Source organism: Oryctolagus cuniculus, chromosome 1, assembly GCF_051225735.1.
Source record: "Oryctolagus cuniculus isolate XC-2025 breed Fujian yellow rabbit chromosome 1, ASM5122573v1, whole genome shotgun sequence".
Classification (NCBI taxonomy): Eukaryota; Metazoa; Chordata; class Mammalia; order Lagomorpha; family Leporidae; genus Oryctolagus; species Oryctolagus cuniculus.
This window is the reverse complement of record NC_142867.1, coordinates 77591929-77611140: the sequence shown is the minus strand read 5'-3', so window position 1 is coordinate 77611140 and position 19212 is coordinate 77591929. Positions and strand designations below refer to the sequence as shown.

The 19212-nt window shown below is 41.4% G+C and overlaps 1 protein-coding gene across 1 annotated transcript in view; it reads right to left on the bottom strand.

Annotated features, from left to right (window-relative positions):
- CCDC81 (coiled-coil domain containing 81) overlaps nt 1–17862 on the bottom strand; it is a 72174-nt gene extending 54312 nt beyond the window's left edge. The window contains exon 1 of the mRNA XM_002708652.6: nt 17375–17862. Within this exon, the coding sequence (XP_002708698.3) occupies nt 17375–17453 (79 nt within the window). The 5' untranslated portion in view covers nt 17454–17862. The remainder of the gene's footprint in view (nt 1–17374) is intronic.
- Between the last annotated feature and the right edge of the window lie 1350 nt (nt 17863–19212).

The following is a 19212-nucleotide window of genomic DNA, read 5'->3' as shown; positions in this document are numbered from 1 at the left end:
TGGGCGCCAGTTTGAGTTCCAGCTGCTCCACTTCTGATCCAGCTCTCTGCTTTGGCCTGCAAAAGCAGTACAAGGTGGTGCAAGTCCTTGGGCCCCTACACCCACATGAAAAACCTGGAAGAAGCTCCTGGCTCCTGGCTTCGGATCAGTGCAGCTCTGGCCATTGAGGCCAATTGGGGAGTGAACCAGCAAATGGAAGACCTCTCTCTCTCTGCCTCTCATTCTCTCTCTGTGTAACTCTGACTTTCCAGTAAATAAATAAATCTTTTAAAAAAAAAAAAAAAAAAAGCTTACCCCATTAAGTGTCAAAGATGTGATTTTAATAATAATAATACTTTTTGAAGAAAACCTTTCTAGAATAAAAGGAATTCCTTCATACATTTCCCTTTTTCCTATAAGTAGCTAACCAATTATAATCTAACATTTTTTCTTGATTCATTCAGCCACTATTTGCCAAGTGTTTGTTTTGTGCCATGTGATTAATATGAACTGTATCAGTCAGTCTTTTTGTTGCTACAAAATTCTTGTGGAGACTCCTTTATAAAGAGGAAAGCAATGGAGATGCAAGGTCCAAACAGCATTTCACAGGCCCTTGTGAGGGCCACATTGGCTGCACCACATCATGGCAGAGTGCATGTGTGTACCTCTATGTGATATCTCTTTCCTCATAAAGCCACCTGGATTCAATCTTAGGGCTCTACCCTTGTGACTAAATCTATTCCAATCACTTCCCAAAGACCCTACCTTTAAATACCATAGTTAAGTTTTCATCCTCTTAATACCATTAGAGTGTTGTTAAATAAGACCAAGTGTCTGGTAATAACAACAAATACAATTAAAAACAAGAGAATGATCCAACACGGGAAACAGGTACACAGTAGGCTCACAGAATGACAAACGCCCTAAACAGCACTCTGACCTCAGATTCAGCCCTTAAGTCATTCGTATCTGGCTGAAAAGCCCATGAGCGCATTTCAGGCATGGAAAGGCAAGACACTGTATCAAAAAATGATCCACATGAATGATCTCTGTGAGTAAGATCCCAGTGGAAAGAAGGGGCCATCAAAGAAGGATGTACTTTTCTCTGAAGGGAGGAGAAAGCTTCCACTTTGCTTATGGCCCTGTCTAAATACTGACGGAGTTTGTGGACTCAGAAGGCTTCCATAACCTTGGCAGCTCATGACAAGAGCCTTGGGTGATTATTAACGTCATAAATAAGAGTGTCAATTGTTAAATCAACAACAGGAGTCACTGTGCACTTGCTCCCCATGTAGGAACTCTGTACTTAATGAGTTGTACTATGAGAATTAACAGTAAAACTTGTTTTCAAACAGTACTTTATACTTTGTGTGTCTGTGTGGGTGCAAACTGTTGAAACCTGTACTTGGTATAGAGTTGGTCTTCTGTATATAAAGATAATTAAAAATGAATCTTAATGAAGAATGGGACGGGAGAAGGAATAGGATATGGGACAGGAGGGCAGGTATGGGGGGAAGAACCAGTATATTCCTAAAGCTGTACCTATGAAATTTGTATTTATTAAATAAAAGCTACCTAAAATATAAAAAAAGACTTTGGGTATTGAACTCCTATATGAGGTCCAAGGGATAAATCACATTCAAATGACAGCACAAACATTTATTCTTACATCATTATAACACAGGAATGGGCATAAGACATAAAAGATTCTGGTCTATACACAAACTGTCCTACACTTCTGCTTTAGTTCAATTGTCAAACCTGCTTTTCATTCTTGCTTTTCACTGTTAGACTACCAGCTGTTACTTCTCTCTGCTGCTAGTGCTCCGCAGGCTCCCTACCCAGTTCCAATTCCCCGTTTCTGGTTTGCTAAATTCTGGAAATGACAAACATGCTACCAGTATGTCTAAAATAATAATTTTTACAAACACATCTTTGCATACGGGCCCCGGGGTCTTTACTTTGAATTAATGCATAGACTTTGTACTATCTACTTTGATCAGAAGGAGATCTTTTGTGCTTGCTTTGTTTTTCTGACCTGTATTCTAAAATATCATGGTAGAAAACTAAGTAGGTGACAATTACTAAAGTGCTAATACACAATAAAAAATTATCTATGTATGATTAATAGTTATAAATCTGTAAAAGTATGCCTGTGTTGACATATTCATTTCAAACCTAATCATATATCTATTAGAGATGTTTTCTAATTGGTAACTCTGCAAATCAAGAGTATTAGGTTATAAATCTCAAAATAAAAGATCAAGAACAGTGACATTTGGGCCGGCGCCGCGGCTCACTAGGCTAATCCTCCACCTTGCTGCGCCAGCACACCAGGTTCTAGTCCCAGTCGGGGCGCCGGATTCTGTTCCAGTTGTCCCTCTTCCAGGCCAGCTCTCTGCTGTGGCCAGGGAGTGCAGTGGAGGATGGCCCAAGTACTTGGGCCCTGCACCCAATGGGAGACCAGGATAAGTACCTGGCTCCTGCCATCGGATCAGCGTCCATTGGAGGGTGAACCAACGGCAAAGGAAGACCTTTCTCTCTGTCTCTCTCTCTCACTGTCCACTCTGCCTGTCAAAAAAAGAAAAAAGAGAACAGTGACATTTATCAGGCGGCCTCTTCAGGACATAGATACAAATTGGTGACAAAAGGCCAATCAATTCTTTCCCTATTTACTAAACTGCTTGTTTGAGTGACATAAAATTTTTTCCCCATGGTTTAAACCAGTAACAAAGCAGAGAGCTTGCAATCTTTTAATTCTGTTATATCAGGGTTACCAATATTTTTTGTAAATGCCCAAGAGAGAGGCAGTTTTGTGGGTGAGAAATAGCACTTACTCTCACGAGTGTCTGGGAACAAGTTTGCTGATGGAAATGCACTCACCCACCAATGAAACTAGGACTGCATGACATTATGACCAGAATTTTGCTAAATCCCAGTAAATCATGGCTGTGCAGTTTCCATAATCAGGCACTGACCCATCTCTGCCCCATCCTACTGCATTCTTCACTTCTTGCCCCTATAACCAAAAGTTCTACTGCTTGCTGCTGAGAAATAAGAAAGTCTTTCAATCAGTCCCCATCATGTGCCAAATTAAAATTTTCATCATGATCAAAAATGCCCTTCACTCACCATTAATGCAAAATTTACATGGAGAGTTTTCAATGCTATTAAGTCAAACCTCTTGGTCTATGACTCTAAAAGTCTTTTATCTAGACTCATGATATGTAGCTCAGGTTTCAGAAAAACAATCTACACCAAAGAGGAGATGATTTAATTAAGGCCAGGAGAAACTGTAGAGTTAGAAACCAGACCCTAGCACAAAAGCATGACTGAGCTTAATTGGAAATTTGAGGATAGTCTTTCTTCATGTGGGTGATATATTCAAGTTACCATATTGTTTTACTCCACGAAATTATATAACTGCAGAATCAATTATTCTGAAATTTTCTATTTGTCATGGAAGAAAAAGGAAAATATGCACAGCCTTAGATCCCTGAAATTTCTCTTAGGAAGTATTAGATCCCTGAAATTCCATCAGAATACATTTGGAATTCTTACAGACTGAGATTTCTCACTTTGATTTTTTTTTCTTGTTTCCCAGAATGTGAAAGAATACGTATCATTAAATCTCAAAATGAAAGTAATTTTAATCCATTTGAAAAATCAGGTTAAAGAATATACTACTTTTATATTTTAAGGGAAGCTAGATTTACTTACTTTAATCAAACACTAAACAATAAGAATCACTATTATAAAGAACTAATTCGTAGACATATTTTTTTTTCAGGAAAACCTCCCTCTGGCTTCTAATTCTAAACATGCTGTGAATTCAAAACGGTGCTGAGCAGCAAGAATACTGAATCTTACATATGATCATTGTAAAGGACTAAGTGTCTATTATGTAACTTTTAGAGTAATATATGCTTGAAATAGTTACTAATATCAAAAATAAAAGACAAGTCCGAAGACGTTATAAAAGGTATCTCCTAAAGTTAAAATTCTGATATACAAGGAAGAATGTTAAAGGGTGGTTGGAACAAAGAAATGCTACCAGAGCCTAGGGCAACAGAAAGAGCAACGTGCTATGTGTGTAAGACCTGCAACCTTCCTGCCACCATGGATTCAACAGTTTCACCCTGTTCACATCTGGGAAATAATGACTGGTCCTTCTTAGCACTGTAGCTACATAATATTAAACATTGGCAAAACATAGAGTAGCAGCAGGAACATAAAATGAACACATACAGTGATGAAAGGCAACTTATGTGTTTCGCTGAGGTGTAGAACTTATCCCTGTTCCCTTTACCATGAATCATTTGCAAAAGTTAATTAATAGGGGTCAGCGCTGTGGCATAGTGGGTAAAGCCGCCGGCTGCAGTGCCAGTATCCCATGTGGGCACTGGTTCCAGACCCAGCTGCTCCACTTCCAATCCAGCTCTCTGCTATGGCCTGGGAAAGCAGTAGACGATGGCCCAAGTCCTTGGGTCCCTGCACCTGTGTGGGAGACCCAGAGGAAGTTCCTAGCTTCTGGCTTCAGATCAGCTCAGCTTTGGCTGTTGCAGCCAATTGGGGAGTGAACCAGCGGATGGAAGATTCATTCTCTCTCTCTCTCTCTCTCTCTCCCCCCCCCCTCTTCTCTCTCTGTGTAACTCTGACTTTCAAATAAAATAAATAAATCTTTTAAAAAATTTCCCCAAATTGATCTATAGATCCACTGCAGTTACTTTCAAAATCTCAGTAGGTAGGGGTCGGCGCTGAGGCACAGCCACCCTATGTCGCGCTGGCATCCAATATGGGCACTGGTTCAAGTCCAGAATGCTCCATTTCTGATCCAGCTCCCTGCTAATATGCCAAGGAAAGCAGTGGCGGATGACCTTGGGCCCCTGCACCCATGTAGGAGACCCAGATGAAACTCCTGGCTCCTAGCTTCAGCCTGTCCCAGCCCTGGCCATTGCAACTATTTGGAGAGTGAACCAGTGGATGGAAGACATCTCTTTATTTTTTGACTTTTATTTAATAAATATAAATTTCCAAAGTACAATTTATGGATTACAATGGCTTTTTCTCCCCCATAACTTCCCTCCCACCCACAACCTTCTCGTCTCCCGCTCCCTCACCCATTCCATTTGCATCGATTCATTTTCAATTCTCTTTATATACAGAAGATCAATTTAGTATGTATTAATTGAAGATTTCAACAGTTTGCACCCACACAGAAACACAAAGTGTAAAATACTGTTTGAGTACTAGTTATGACATTAATTCACATTGTACAACACATTAAAGTCCTACATGAGGAGTAAGTGCACAGTGACTCCTGTTGTTGATTTAACAAATTGACACTCTTGTTTATGGCATCAGTAATCACCCTAGGCTCTTGTCATGAGCTGCCAAGGCTATGGAAGCATTTTGAGTTTACCGACTCCGATCTTATTTAGACAAGGTCATAGTCAAAGTGGAAGTTCTCTCCCTCCCTTCAGAGAAAGCTACCTCTTTCTTTGATGGCCCGTTCTTTCCACTTGGATCTCACTCGCAGAGATCTTTCATTTAGGTTTGTATGTTTGTTTGTTTGTTTCCAGAGTGTCTTGGCTTTCCATGCCTGAAATACTCTCATGGGCTTTTCAGCCAGATCCAAATGCCGTAAGGGCTGATTCAGAGGCCAGAGGGCTGTTTAGGACATCTGCCATTCTATGAGTCTGCTATGTATCCGGCTTCCCATGTTGGATCGTTCTCTCCTTCTTAATTCTATCAGTTAGTATTAGCAGACACTAGTCTTGTTTATGTGATCCCTTTGACTCTTAATCCTATCATTATGCTCAATCTCTTAAAAAATTCAGGTTATGTTGTGCATATCAACAAACTAATTTTAAAGTTTATATGAGATAGGCAGAAGACACAGAATAGCAAATGAAATATTGAAGAGAAGAACAAAGTGAGAGAGCTGAGACTATCCAACTTCAAGACTTACCATAAAGCTACTCTGATCAAGACAGTGTGGTCTTGGTAAAAGAATAGGCAAATAAATTAGTAAAACAGATTAGAGAGTCCAGAATCAGACCTACAAAATAATAATCAAATGATCTTTAACAAAGTAGCAGGCAATACAATGGAGCAAAAATAGTCTTTTCAACAAAAGGTACCAGAACAATCCACGTGCAAAAAGAAAAAAAGAAAGAAAAAAATTAATCTAGACACATAAATTACACCCTTCACAAAAGCCAACTCAAAATCATAGATCTTGGGGCTAGTGTGTGGTGCAGCAAATTAACGCCCTGGCCTGAAGTGCCAGCATCCCATATGGGAACTGGTTCGAGACCCGGCTGCTCCACTTCCAATCCAGCTCTCTGCTGTGGCTGGGAAAGCAGTAGAGGATGGCCCAAGTCCTTGGGCCCCTGCACCAGTGTGGGAGACCCAGAGGAAGCTCCTGGCTCCGTGCAGCTCCGGCTGTTGTGGCCAATTGTGGAGTGAACCATCGGATGGAAGACTTCTCTCACTCTCGCTCTCGCTCTCTGCCTCTCCTTTCTCTGTGTAATTCTTTTAAATAAATAAATAAACCTTTTTAAAAATCATAGACCTAAATGTAAAATGCAAAACTGTAAAACTCCTATAACATAAAAAATAAAAATAAAACTCCAAGAAGATAACATAGAACAAAACTTAGATGGTCTTGGGTATGATAGTGACTTTTTAGATACAACAGCATAGGCATAATACATGAAAGAAAATATTGATAAGGTGGATTTCAAAAATTAATAACTTATGCTCCACAACAGATAATGTCAGAGAAGAAGACAAGCCACACGTTGGGAGAAAATATTTGCAAAATACACATCTGACAAAAGAGGGGTTATCCAAAGCATAAAAATAACATTTAAAACATCACAATAAGGGCGGAGCCAAGATGGCGGAATAGTGAGGGCGCGCACCGATAGTCCGGGAAAATTTAGTTTAATAAAAGGGGAGTTACGGTAGCCGCAGAAAAAAGAACCAGGAAAAAATTGCACGGGAAACCCTTCTGGATGGAGCAGCCGTGAATCGGAGGACCTACTGGGAGAACAAGGTCGCCCACCGCGCGGAAGCCAAGTCACGGGACCCAGCCGCAGAAGCCCCAGGGTCTGCGCGCCAGTGCTCCAAGGGGAGTGCATGCCACACAGACAACAGCGGGGAGACTTGGGACTCTCAGGGCTCCGAGTCCACACATAGGCGCTGGAAGGGGAGGTGAGCTCAATAACCCGAGACATTGGTGGGGAAACGGGGGTCAGAATCTAGAGGGGGGCCGGAAAGTGCAGCAAACTCACTACCGGAAAGAAGGAAAAAAAAAAGCTTCAAGGCTTGAAGAATTCCCAAGAGACAAAGAGCAGGCCTCCTCTCTGGATTTACATATCAATGGGGGAGAGCTAAGGAACTGAGTCACTACAATTCAGTAGCCTAGGCAACCCAGTGGGAGTCCAGAGGAGCCAAAGCCCTGCGGTGTTACTTACCCCCTGAATAAATAAAATAAATAAATAAATAAAAAGAGAGAGATTTACCACGCATAACCTGAGGGTGTCACCTTTGCACACCCTTAACCAGGAAGAACCAGGCAGAGCTCTCAGGCCGCACCCATCTCAAGCCTCCAAGGCTCCTCCAACAGCAGGCAGTCCACTTAACACAGACACAGTATAAAAAAAAAAAAAAAAGAAAAAAAAAACGCACAGTGACGCAAGAAGAATTAACTATGCCGAGTAACAAACACAGAAATAGAGGGAGCAAGATCAACGATGACACTATGATGCCTCCAAATAAGCAAAACACCCCAAGCCAAGAGTATGAAGATGATGAGATAGAAGAAATGCAAGATACGGATTTCAAAAAATTTATGATAAGAACATTTAGAAGTTTTCAAAAGCAAATCCTTGAACCACAGAAATCCTTAATGGACAAGATTGAAAATCTCTCTCGTGGAAATGAAATTTTAAGGAAGAGTCAAAATGAAACTCAGAAACTAGTAGAACAGGAAAGTGTTATAGTGAAGAGAAATCAAAATGAAATGAAGAGCTCAATAGATCAAATGACAAACACATTAGAAAGCCTTAAAAACAGAATGGGTGAAGCAGAAGAGAGAATATCGGACTTAGAAGATAGAGCACAGGAAAACATACAGTCAAACCAAAGAAAAGAAGAGGAAATTAGAAATCTAAAAAATATTGTTGGGAATCTACAGGATACTATTAAAAAAACCAACATTCGGGTTCTAGGAGTTCCTGAAGGCATGGAGAGAGAGAAAGGATTGGAAGGCCTTTTTAGTGAGATACTAGCAGAGAACTTTCCAGGTTTGGAGAAGGACAGAGATATCCTAGTACAGGAAGCTCATAGAACCCCCAATAAACATGACCAAAAGAGATCCTCACCACGACACGTGGTAATTAAACTTACCACAGTGAAACATAAAGAAAAGATCCTAAAATGTGCAAGAGAGAAACGTCAGATTACTCTCAGAGGATCTCCAATCAGACTCACAGCTGACTTCTCATCAGAAACCCTACAAGCTAGGAGGGAATGGAGAGACATAGCACAGGTGCTAAGAGAGAAAAATTGCCAGCCCAGAATATTATATCCTGCCAAGCTCTCATTTGTGAATGAAGGTGAAATAAAGACCTTTCATAGCAAACAGAAATTGAAAGACTTTGTGGCCACTCGTCCGGCCCTGCAAAAGATACTTAAAGATGTGCTACACTCAGAAACACAGAAACACGGCCATCAATATGAAAGAAGGGAAAGGAAGAACACCTACCAGTAAAAGAGCATGGGAAGCTCAAAGCATATACTAGAAAATATTTCCGGGAAAATGGCAGGGCAAAGTCACTACGTATCAATAGTCACATTGAACATTAATGGTCTGAATTCTTCAGTTAAAAGACACCGTTTGGCTGACTGGCTCACAGAACACAACCCAACTATTTGTTGCCTACAAGAAACACATCTCTCTAACAAAGAGGCATGCAGACTGAAAGTGAAAGGTTGGAAAAAGATATTCCATGCCAACAGAAACCAAAAAAAAGCAGGTGTAGCCATATTAATATCAGAAAAAATAAACTTTAATACAAAAACTGTTAAGAGAGACAAAGAGGGACACTATATAATGATTAAGGGTTCAATTCAACAGGAAGATGTAACTATTATAAATGTATATGCACCTAATTACAGGGCACCGGTCTATTTAAAAGATATGTTAAGGGACTTAAAGGGAGATTTAGATTCCAATACAATAGTACTGGGGGACTTCAATACTCCACTCTCAGAAATAGACAGATCATCCGGACAGAAGATCAACAAGGAAACAGCAGATTTAATTGACACTATTGCCCAAATGGATCTAACAGATATCTACAGAACTTTCAACCCTACATCTACAGACTTCACATTCTTCTCAGCAGCGCATGGAACCTTCTCTAGGATTGATCACATACTAGGCCATAAAGCAAGTCTCAGCAAATTTAAAAGAATTAGAATCATACCATGCAGCTTCTCAGACCACAGCGGGATGAAGCTGGAAATTAGCAACTCAGGAAACCCCAGAAAGTATGCAAACACATGGAGACTGAACAACATGCTCCTGAATGAACACTGGGTCATTCAAGAAATCAAAAGAGAAATCAAAAACTTTCTGGAAGTAAATGAAGACAACAACACAACATATCAAAACTTATGGGATACAGCAAAAGCAGTATTGAGAGGCAAATTTATAGCAATAGGTGCCTATACCAAGAAATTGGAAAGGTACCAAATAAATGAGCTTTCAGCGCACCTCAAGGACCTAGAAAAACTGCAGCAAACCAAACCCAAATAATTAAAACCAGAGAAGAAATTAACAGGATTGAATCCAAAAAAACATTACAAAAAATCAGCCAAGCGAGGAGCTGGTTTTTTGAAAAAATAAACAAAATTGACACCCCATTGGCCCAACTAACTAAAAAAAGAAGAGAAAAGACCCAAATCAATAAAATCAGAGATGAAAAAGGAAACGTAACAACAGACACCACAGAAATAAAAAGAATCATCAGAAATTACTACAAGGACCTGTATGCCAGCAAACAGGAAAACCTATCAGAAATGGATAGATTCCTGGACACATGCAATCTACCAAAATTGAACCAGGAAGACATCGAAAACCTAAATAGACCCATAACTGAAACAGAAATTGGAACAGTAATAAAGGCCCTCCCAACAAAGAAAAGCCCAGGACCAGATGGATTCACTGCTGAATTCTACCAGACATTTAAAGAAGAACTAATCCCATTTCTTCTCAAACTATTCAGAACAATCGAAAAAGAGGGAATCCTCCCAAATTCTTTCTATGAAGCCAGCATCACCTTAATCCCTAAGCCAGAGAAAGATGCAGCACTGAAAGAAAATTACAGACCAATATCCCTGATGAACATAGACGCAAAAATCCTCAATAAAATTCTGGCCAATAGAATACAACAACACATCAGGAAAATCATCCACCCAGACCAAGTGGGATTCATCCCTGGTATGCAGGGATGGTTCAATGTGCGCAAATCAATCAATGTGATTCACCACATTAACAGACTGCAGAAGAAAAACCATATGATTATCTCAATTGATGCAGAGAAAGCATTTGATAAAATTCAACACCCTTTCATGATGAAAACTCTAAGCAAATTGGGTATAGAAGGAACATTCCTCAATATAATCAAAGCAATTTATAAAAAACCCACAGCCAGCATCCTATTGAATGGGGAAAAGTTGGAAGCATTTCCATTGAAATCTGGCACCAGGCAGGGATGCCCACTCTCACCACTGCTATTTAACATAGTTCTGGAAGTTTTAGCCAGAGCCATCAGACAAGAAAAAGAAATCAAAGGAATACAAATCAAGAAGGAAGAAGTCAAACTATCCCTCTTTGCAGACGATATGATTCTGTACTTAGAGGATCCAAAGAACTCTACTAAGAGACTATTGGAACTCATAGAGGAGTTTGGCAAAGTGGCAGGATATAAAATCAATGCACAAAAATCAACAGCCTTTGTATACACAAGCAATGCCATGACTGAGAAAGAACTGCTAAGATCAATCCCATTCACAATAGCTACAAAAACAATCAAATACCTTGGAATAAACTTAACCAAGGACGTTAAAGATCTCTACGATGAAAATTACAAAACCTTAAAGAAAGAAATAGAAGAGGATACCAAAAAATGGAAAAATCTTCCATGCTCATGGATTGGAAGAATCAACATCATCAAAATGTCCATTCTCCCAAAAGCAATTTATAGATTCAATGCAATCCCAATCAAGATACCAAAGACATTCTTCGCAGATCTAGAAAAAATGATGCTGAAATTCATATGGAGGCACAAGAGACCTCAAATAGCTAAAGCAATCTTGTACAACAAAAACAAAGCCGGAGGCATCACAATACCAGACTTCAGGACATACTACAGGGCAGTTGTAATCAAAACAGCATGGTACTGGTACAGAAACAGATGGATAGACCAATGGAACAGAATTGAAACACCAGAAATCAATCCAAACATCTACAGCCAACTTATATTTGATCAAGGATCTAAAACTAATTCCTGGAGCAAGGACAGTCTATTCAATAAATGGTGCTGGGAAAACTGGATTTCCACGTGCAGAAGCATGAAGCAAGACCCCTACCTTACACCTTACACAAAAATCCACTCAACGTGGATTAAAGACCTAAATCTACGTCCTGACACCATTAAGTTATTAGAGAACATTGGAGAAACCCTTCAAGATATTGGCACAGGCAAAGAATTTCTGGAAAAGACCCGGGAGGCACAGGCAGTCAAAGCCAAAATCAACTATTGGGATTGCATCAAATTGAGAAGTTTCTGTACTGCAAAAGAAACAGTCAGGAGAGTGAAGAGACAACCGACAGAATGGGAAAAAATATTTGCAAACTATGCAACAGATAAAGGGTTAATAACCAGAATCTACAAAGAGATCAAGAAACTCCACAAAAACAAAACCAACAACCCACTTAAGAGATGGGCCAAGGACTTCAATAGACATTTTTCAAAAGAGGAAATCCAAATGGCCAACAGGCACATGAAAAAATGTTCAAGGTCACTAGCAATCAGGGAAATGCAAATCAAAACCACAATGAGGTTTCACCTCACCCCGGTTAGAATGGCTCACATACAGAAATCTACCAACAACAGATGCTGGCGAGGATGTGGGGGAAAAGGGACACTAACCCACTGTTGGTGGGAATGCAAACTGGTCAAGCCACTATGGAAATCAGTCTGGAGATTCCTCAGAAACCTGAATATAACCCTACCGTTCGACCCAGCCATCCCACTCCTTGGAATTTACCCAAAGGAGTTTAAATTGATAAACAAAAAAGCGGTCTGCACCCTAATGTTTATTGCAGCACAATTCACAATAGCCAAGACCTGGAACCAACCTAAATGCCCATCAATGGTAGACTGGATAAAGAAATTATGGGATATGTATTCTTTAGAGTACTATACCGCAGTAAGAAACAACGAAATCCAGTCATTTGCAACAAAATGGAGGAATCTGGAACACATCATGCTGAGTGAAGTAAGCCAGTCCCAAAGGGACAAGTACCATATGTTCTCCCTGATCGGTGACAACTGACTGAACACCTAAAAGGAAACCTCCTGAAGTGAAATGGACACTATGAGAAATGGTGACTTGATCAGCATAGACCTGACTGCTAATGGACAACTTAATACATTATCCCTCATAGTATTTTTTTTTGTCTGTTCTACTTAATATGACTGGTTTAATTCTGTAATTATCACACAGTTATTCTTAAGTGTTGAAAATTAACTGAAATGTGATCCCTGTTAAACATAAGAGTGGGAATAAGAGAGGGAAGAGATGTATAATTTGGGGCATGCTCGGGCTGACTTGCCCCAATTGGTAGAGTTGGAAACATACCAGGGGATTCCAATTCAATCCCATCAAGGTGGCATGTGCCAATGCCATCTCACTACTCCAAGTGATCAATTTCAGTTCACAATTGATCATAATGAAAGGACTAAGAGTCAAAGGGAGCACATAAACAAGTCTAGTATCTGCTAACACCAACCGATAGAATAAATAAAGGGGAGAGTGATCCAACATGGGAAGTGAGATACTCAGCAGACTCATAGAATGGCGGATGTCCTAAATAGCACTCTGGCCTCAGAATCAGCCCTAAAGGCACTCGGATCTGGCTGAAAAGCCCATGAGAGTATTTCAGGCATGGAAAGCCAAGACACTCTGGCAAAAAGATCTCTGTGAGTGAGATCCCAGTGGAAAGAACAGGTCTTCAAAGAGGGAGGTACCTTTCTCTGAAGGGAGGAGAGAACCTCCACTTTGACTATGACCTTGTCTAAACAACATAAGAGTCGGAGAACTCAAGGGGCTTCCATAGCCTTGGAAACTCGTGACTGGTGCATAGGGAGATTACTGATGCCATAAACAGGAGTGTCAATTTGTAAAGTCAACAACAGGAGTCACTGTGCACTTACTCCTCATGTAGGATCTCTGTGCTTAACGTGCTATACACTGAGGCTTAATGCTATAACGAGTACTCAAACAGTATATTTCACTTTGTGTTTCTATGGGGGTGCAAACGATTGAAATCTTTACTTAATGTACACTAAACTGATCTTCTGTAAAAAAAAAAAAAAAAAGAAAAAAAAGAAATTATCAATTCCCAACTTGACTCTCACTGGGATTAAACATGACAATAGGTCTGATCTGATTTCATCATCATTTAAAAAAAATCATCTATTATTTTTCACTTTATGTTTCTGTGTGGGAGCAAACTGTTGAAATACTTACTTAAGGTATACTAAGCTGATCTTCTGTATATTAAGATAATTGAAAATGAATCTTGATGTGAATGGAAGGGGAGAGGGAGTGGGAAAGGGGAGGGTTGTGGGTGGGAGGGACGGTATGGGGGGGGAAGCCATTGTAACCCATGAGTCGTACTTTGGAAATTTATATTCATTAAATAAAAGATAAAAAAATTAAAAAAAATAAAACATCACAATAAGAAAATAATCCAAATAAAAATTATCTAAAGATTTCATCCATCTCACCAAGGATAGACCAAATATTTTAAGATATCTATCTCATTTCATGCATGGTAGACTGTCACCAAAAATACATATGAATGACAAACAAATATATTAAAAAGTGCTCCACATGATATATGATCAAGGAAATACAAATTAAAACAATGACCACCACACTTCCCCATTAGAATGGCTAAAATCTAGAATACTAACACCACCAAAGGCTGGTGATGATGTGGCGAAACAGGAACTCTTACTTAATTTGCTGTTGAGAATGCTGCATGGCACAGACCCTTTGGAGGTAGTTTGGTAGTTTTTTACAAAACTAAACGGTCTCTTACCATACAATCTAGCAATCATTCTCCTCAGTGTTAACCTAAATTAAAGCTATGTCCACACAAACACCTCCACACAAGTGTTTATAACAGCTTTGTTCAAACTGAAAGCAACTCAGTTATCCTTTGAAAAGCAAATGGGTAAATAAACTAGTCCATCTGGTACTGGAATACTATTCAGCACTGAAAAGAAATGAGCTATCAAGCCATGAAAAGCTATGAAGGAAATTTAAATCAAAGAATCCAGTCTTTTTTTTTTTTTTTTTTGACAGGCAGAGTGGACAGTGAGAGAGAGAGACAGAGAGAGAAAGGTCTTCCTTTGCCGTTGGTTCACCCTCCAATGGCCGCCGCTGCAGCCGGCGCACCGCGCTGATCCTGGCAGGAGCCAGGAGCCAGGTGCTTTTTCCTGGTCTCCCATGGGGTGCAGGGCCCAAGCACCTGGGCCATCCTCCACTGCACTCCCTGGCCATAGCAGAGAGCTGGCCTGGAAGAGGGGCAACCGGGACAGAATCCGGCGCCCCGACCGGGACTAGAACCCGGTGTGCCGGCGCCGCAAGGTGGAGGATTAGCCTATTGAGCCACGGCGCCGGCTAGAATCCAGTCTTAAAAGTTAACATACTGTATATTTTCAACTATATGACATTCTGGAAAGGGTAAAACTATAGAGATAGTAAAAGATCAGTGGTTGCCAAGGGCTGTGTTGGGGGTAGAGACGAATTGGAAGAAACTGAGGACCTCTGTATAATATAATGATGATACATAACATCGTACATTTGTCTGTTATACACATGGCACAGAATATACAATAGCAAGAATGAACCTTACTGTAAATTGCATACCTTAGATCACTATGAGGTGTCAGTGTAAGCTCATCACTTAACAAATGAACCACAATGATGTGGATAATGCACCAGACTATTTATTTGTCTCTTTCTCTTAATTTTGCTGTGAACTGTAAACTGCTCTTTTAAAATAGTCTTTTGGGAAAAATGTTCTTATTACAGTATTTGCCTCCTCCTTCATAGCACTTGACTCAGTTATAAATTTATATTTTTATGTATGATTATTTGATTCATGTATAGTTTCCCCCACTAAACTGCATTCTAAATATTTTGCCATCAAATCTCCAGTGCTCAGCATATAGTAGGATTCAAAACTACATGAATGGGCCGGCGCCGCGGCTCACTAGGCTAATCCTCCGCCTTGCGGCGCCAGATTCTGTCCCGGTTGCCCCTCTTCCAGGCCAGCTCTCTGCTGTGGCCAGGGAGTGCAGTGGAGGATGGCCCAGGTGCTTGGGCCCTGCACCCCATGGGAGACCAGGAGAAGCACCTGGCTCCTGCCATCGGATCAGCGCAGTGCGCTGACCACAGCGCGCCAGCCGCGGCGGCCATTGGAGGGTAAACCAACGGCAAAGGAAGACCTTTCTCTCTGTCTCTCTCTCTCACTGTCCACTCTGTCAAAAAATTAAAAAAAAAAAACCTATATGAATGAACATATATAAATGAATAAACATGGAAAATATTTTTGAAAACCATAAAACCATCATCTTTAATGCTTTTTTTTGGAATTGTTTTGATGGGAAAAATTCAGAGTGATGCAGAGGAGGAGAAAGAAGAGGTATCCATTCCCATTTATTTTCTCTGCTAAAGTCTTTTAGATAAAACATAGGCAACATTTTAAAGTTAGTAACTAGAGCACAACAATAGCTTCCACTACTGGAACACCTTTCTTCTGAAGGGCCCCTGTCACATGCAGATATCAATGTCACTTTAGGGTGAATGTGCTAAAAACAGATTTTTGTCTTGCTACCAGCCAAGCCTAGTGACGTTTTCTATGAGATGCCTCCAGGTCCCCTTCCGAACCTCCACCCAGTATCTTTTTTTTTTTTTTTTTTTTTTTTTTTTGACAGGCAGAGTTAGACAGTGAGAGAGAGAGAGAGAGAGACAGAGAGAAAGGTCTTCCTTTTTCCATTGGTTCACAACCCAAATGGCCACTATGCTTCTCCTGGTCTCCCATGAGGGTGCAGGGCCCAAGCACTTAGGCCATCCTCCACTGCACTCCCGGGCCACAGCAGAGAGCTGGCCTGGAAGAGGGGCAACTGGGACAGAATCCGGTGCCCCGACTGGGACTAGAACCTGATGTGCCAGCGCTGCAGGTGGAGGATTAGCCAAGTGAACCCCGACGCCGGCCTACCCAGTATCTTTTTATGGTCTTTTCATTCTCTTAATAAAACTGGGACATGTCAAGGACAAGAAAAGCACTGATGTGTTCCCATGAATTCTGAAAAGGAACTATTTAGGGTCCCTGGATAACAAGTTTTCTCGATAGGCAAAGGGTTGCCATCTGCACCAGTGAGTGAAGTGGGAGTGGATGTTTGTTTTTGTTGTTTTTTGACAGGCAGAGTGGATAGTGAGAGAGAGAGAGACAGAGAGAAAGGTCTTCCTTTGCCGTTGGTTCACCCTCCAATGGCCGCCACGGCCGGCGCACCGCGCTGATCCGATGGCAGGAGCCAGGTGCTTCTCCTGGTCTCCCATGGGGTGCAGGGCCCAAGCACTCGGGCCATCCTCCACTGCACTCCCTGGCCACGGCAGAGAGCTGGCCTGGAAGAAGGGCAACCGGGACAGAATCCGGCGCCCCGACCGGGACTAGAACCCGGTGTGACGGCACCGCAAGGCGGAGGATTAGCCTAGTGAGCCGCGGCGCCGGCCGTGGAGTGGCTGTTTTTAGCTAGCACTTACTTCCTGCTAGTTCCCAGGCTAAGCACTCTGTGTGCATCATCTCAGTTCATTTAAACTCCCAGTTGGCTCCTTGTCCTGATTAGGAGAGCTAGTAAAGAAACTCTGGGCATCCAGCAGCATAGATCTGATGTGATTACCAGCTGGTGGCCAAGGCAACCTAGCTATTCCAAGCCAAGCCAGGGGAAAAGTGTTCAGCCTTAGCCGTAAGTAGATGAAGATCCAGCCCTCAGGACCCCATCCCCATGCCGCTTACCCTCCTGGCTCAGCGACGGCAGCGTGGGCAGCACCTGCCTGCCCAGGTCCTGCAGGGCAGGGACGATGGTGTCCAACATCTTTGGTGCCGGGTCGACCCTGCGCTGGATCCTCAACAGGTCTCGTCTCTTCCTTTCTTATATGCAGTTTATACAAAAATGGTTTTTGCCACTCTCCACCCCCTTCTTCTAAGGGTTTTGGATGTGACCTGACAATAAAAATAACCAAAATCTTGAGTTTCTTTACATTATTTTTCTTTCTTAAATAAACTTAAGTGTTCTTTCTTGCTGTTTGTCCCCCTTGTTCTGTCTCTCCGGCGGCTCCCACGACAGAAATCCGAGAGCCGGCCCGCGTTCAGGCTGAGTGTGAAGATCAAGCCTCCCCACGAGCAGTGAGAAACGCGGGTGAGAGGTTTTGGCGGGAGCCCAGAGGAGGAGAGGGACCCCAGGGAGAGTAAAAGACCCGGCAGAGCAGAGAGAGGCGCGCGTTGCTAGGACGCGACAAAGGCTTTCTCGGTTGCTAGGGCGTCAAAGCAGGAACTCAGCCCCGCCCACTAACGTAGGTTAGCCCCCAGGTTGTCCGGGTGACAGGTGACTCGGAATCCCAAGGCAACGGTGTTGGGAAGTAACTTTTTATTATTAATTGTGTTTTCATTCTCCTCTTAACCTGGGGCAGGAAAGACATTTGGCAGTTCAGGCGGTCACTAATTTGTATTCACGTTGGACAAATCTGGGAACGCCTTTCGCGTGGAGGGATGGACAGTTGCATTTCTGGATCTACTTGAGGGTTTGGTTCTTGGGTTTGGTTTCTTCTGGGCTCCCCTCCTAGAAAACGGAGGACTGAAGAATAGCGGAGGTGTCTGTTGACTTGAAAATGACATACACATCTCGAATCTCATCTTGCAGAACTCTCCCCTCTGCCCCTAATTATCCAAGATCACCCAGGGAAACCCCATTCGGTCTAGAGATGGAATGCTATCAGTGCCACAAAAATGTGCCTCATTTCCCCTCCAGGCATGATCCCAACAAATACTACACATTGGCTTCTCCTGTGTTTGGATTTTTGAAATCATACAGTATGTATTCATTTCTGGCTGACTTTGTCACTCACATTGTGTTTGTGATACTCTTCCATGGTTTCTGTGGTAGAAATTTGTTTTTTGCTGCCGCTAATTTTTCCCTTGTATGAATGGTGTATTTATTCATTCCAGTGTTGAGTAACTTTTGAGTCTTCCATTTGAGGTTATTAGCAATAATGCTGCTCATGAAAAACCTTTGATGGATATATGTACATACTCATTGCTGATTACAGTTAGTTGTAAGTAGGAGCTGAATGGTGACTTCTGAGAAATGTCTGTGATCAATCTTAACAGATACTGCAAAGTTGATCGCTAAAGTGGTTCTAGCAACAGCAGCAAGTGGGAGGAACTATGGACACACAGTGTGGACAGAGACCAAGGACAGTACACTGTCAGCAATGTGCAAGAGAATCCTACACAATAAAGATTATTTCATTCTCCACCATTTTGAAATATCCCATCAGACTTCCATGAAAGGAAAAACAAAACAACAACAACAAAAAGCTGCATTCTAGCTTGGGGGGAAATTCCAATTTACAGGAAATACAAACTTTTTGTCCAATTTCAATATCTCTTAATTTTTTCAGAATTCACAATACAAGTAAATTGGGAGAAGATGATTCTTGGTCACTGTTTAGGAATAATTGTTCATCATTTTTTTAAAAAAAGTATCATCACAATCAATGAGGATGCTGAAAGTTGATCAGCCAACATCCCTGAGCTAGGCTATATTTGTAAGATGTTGTATTTTAGTTATTATT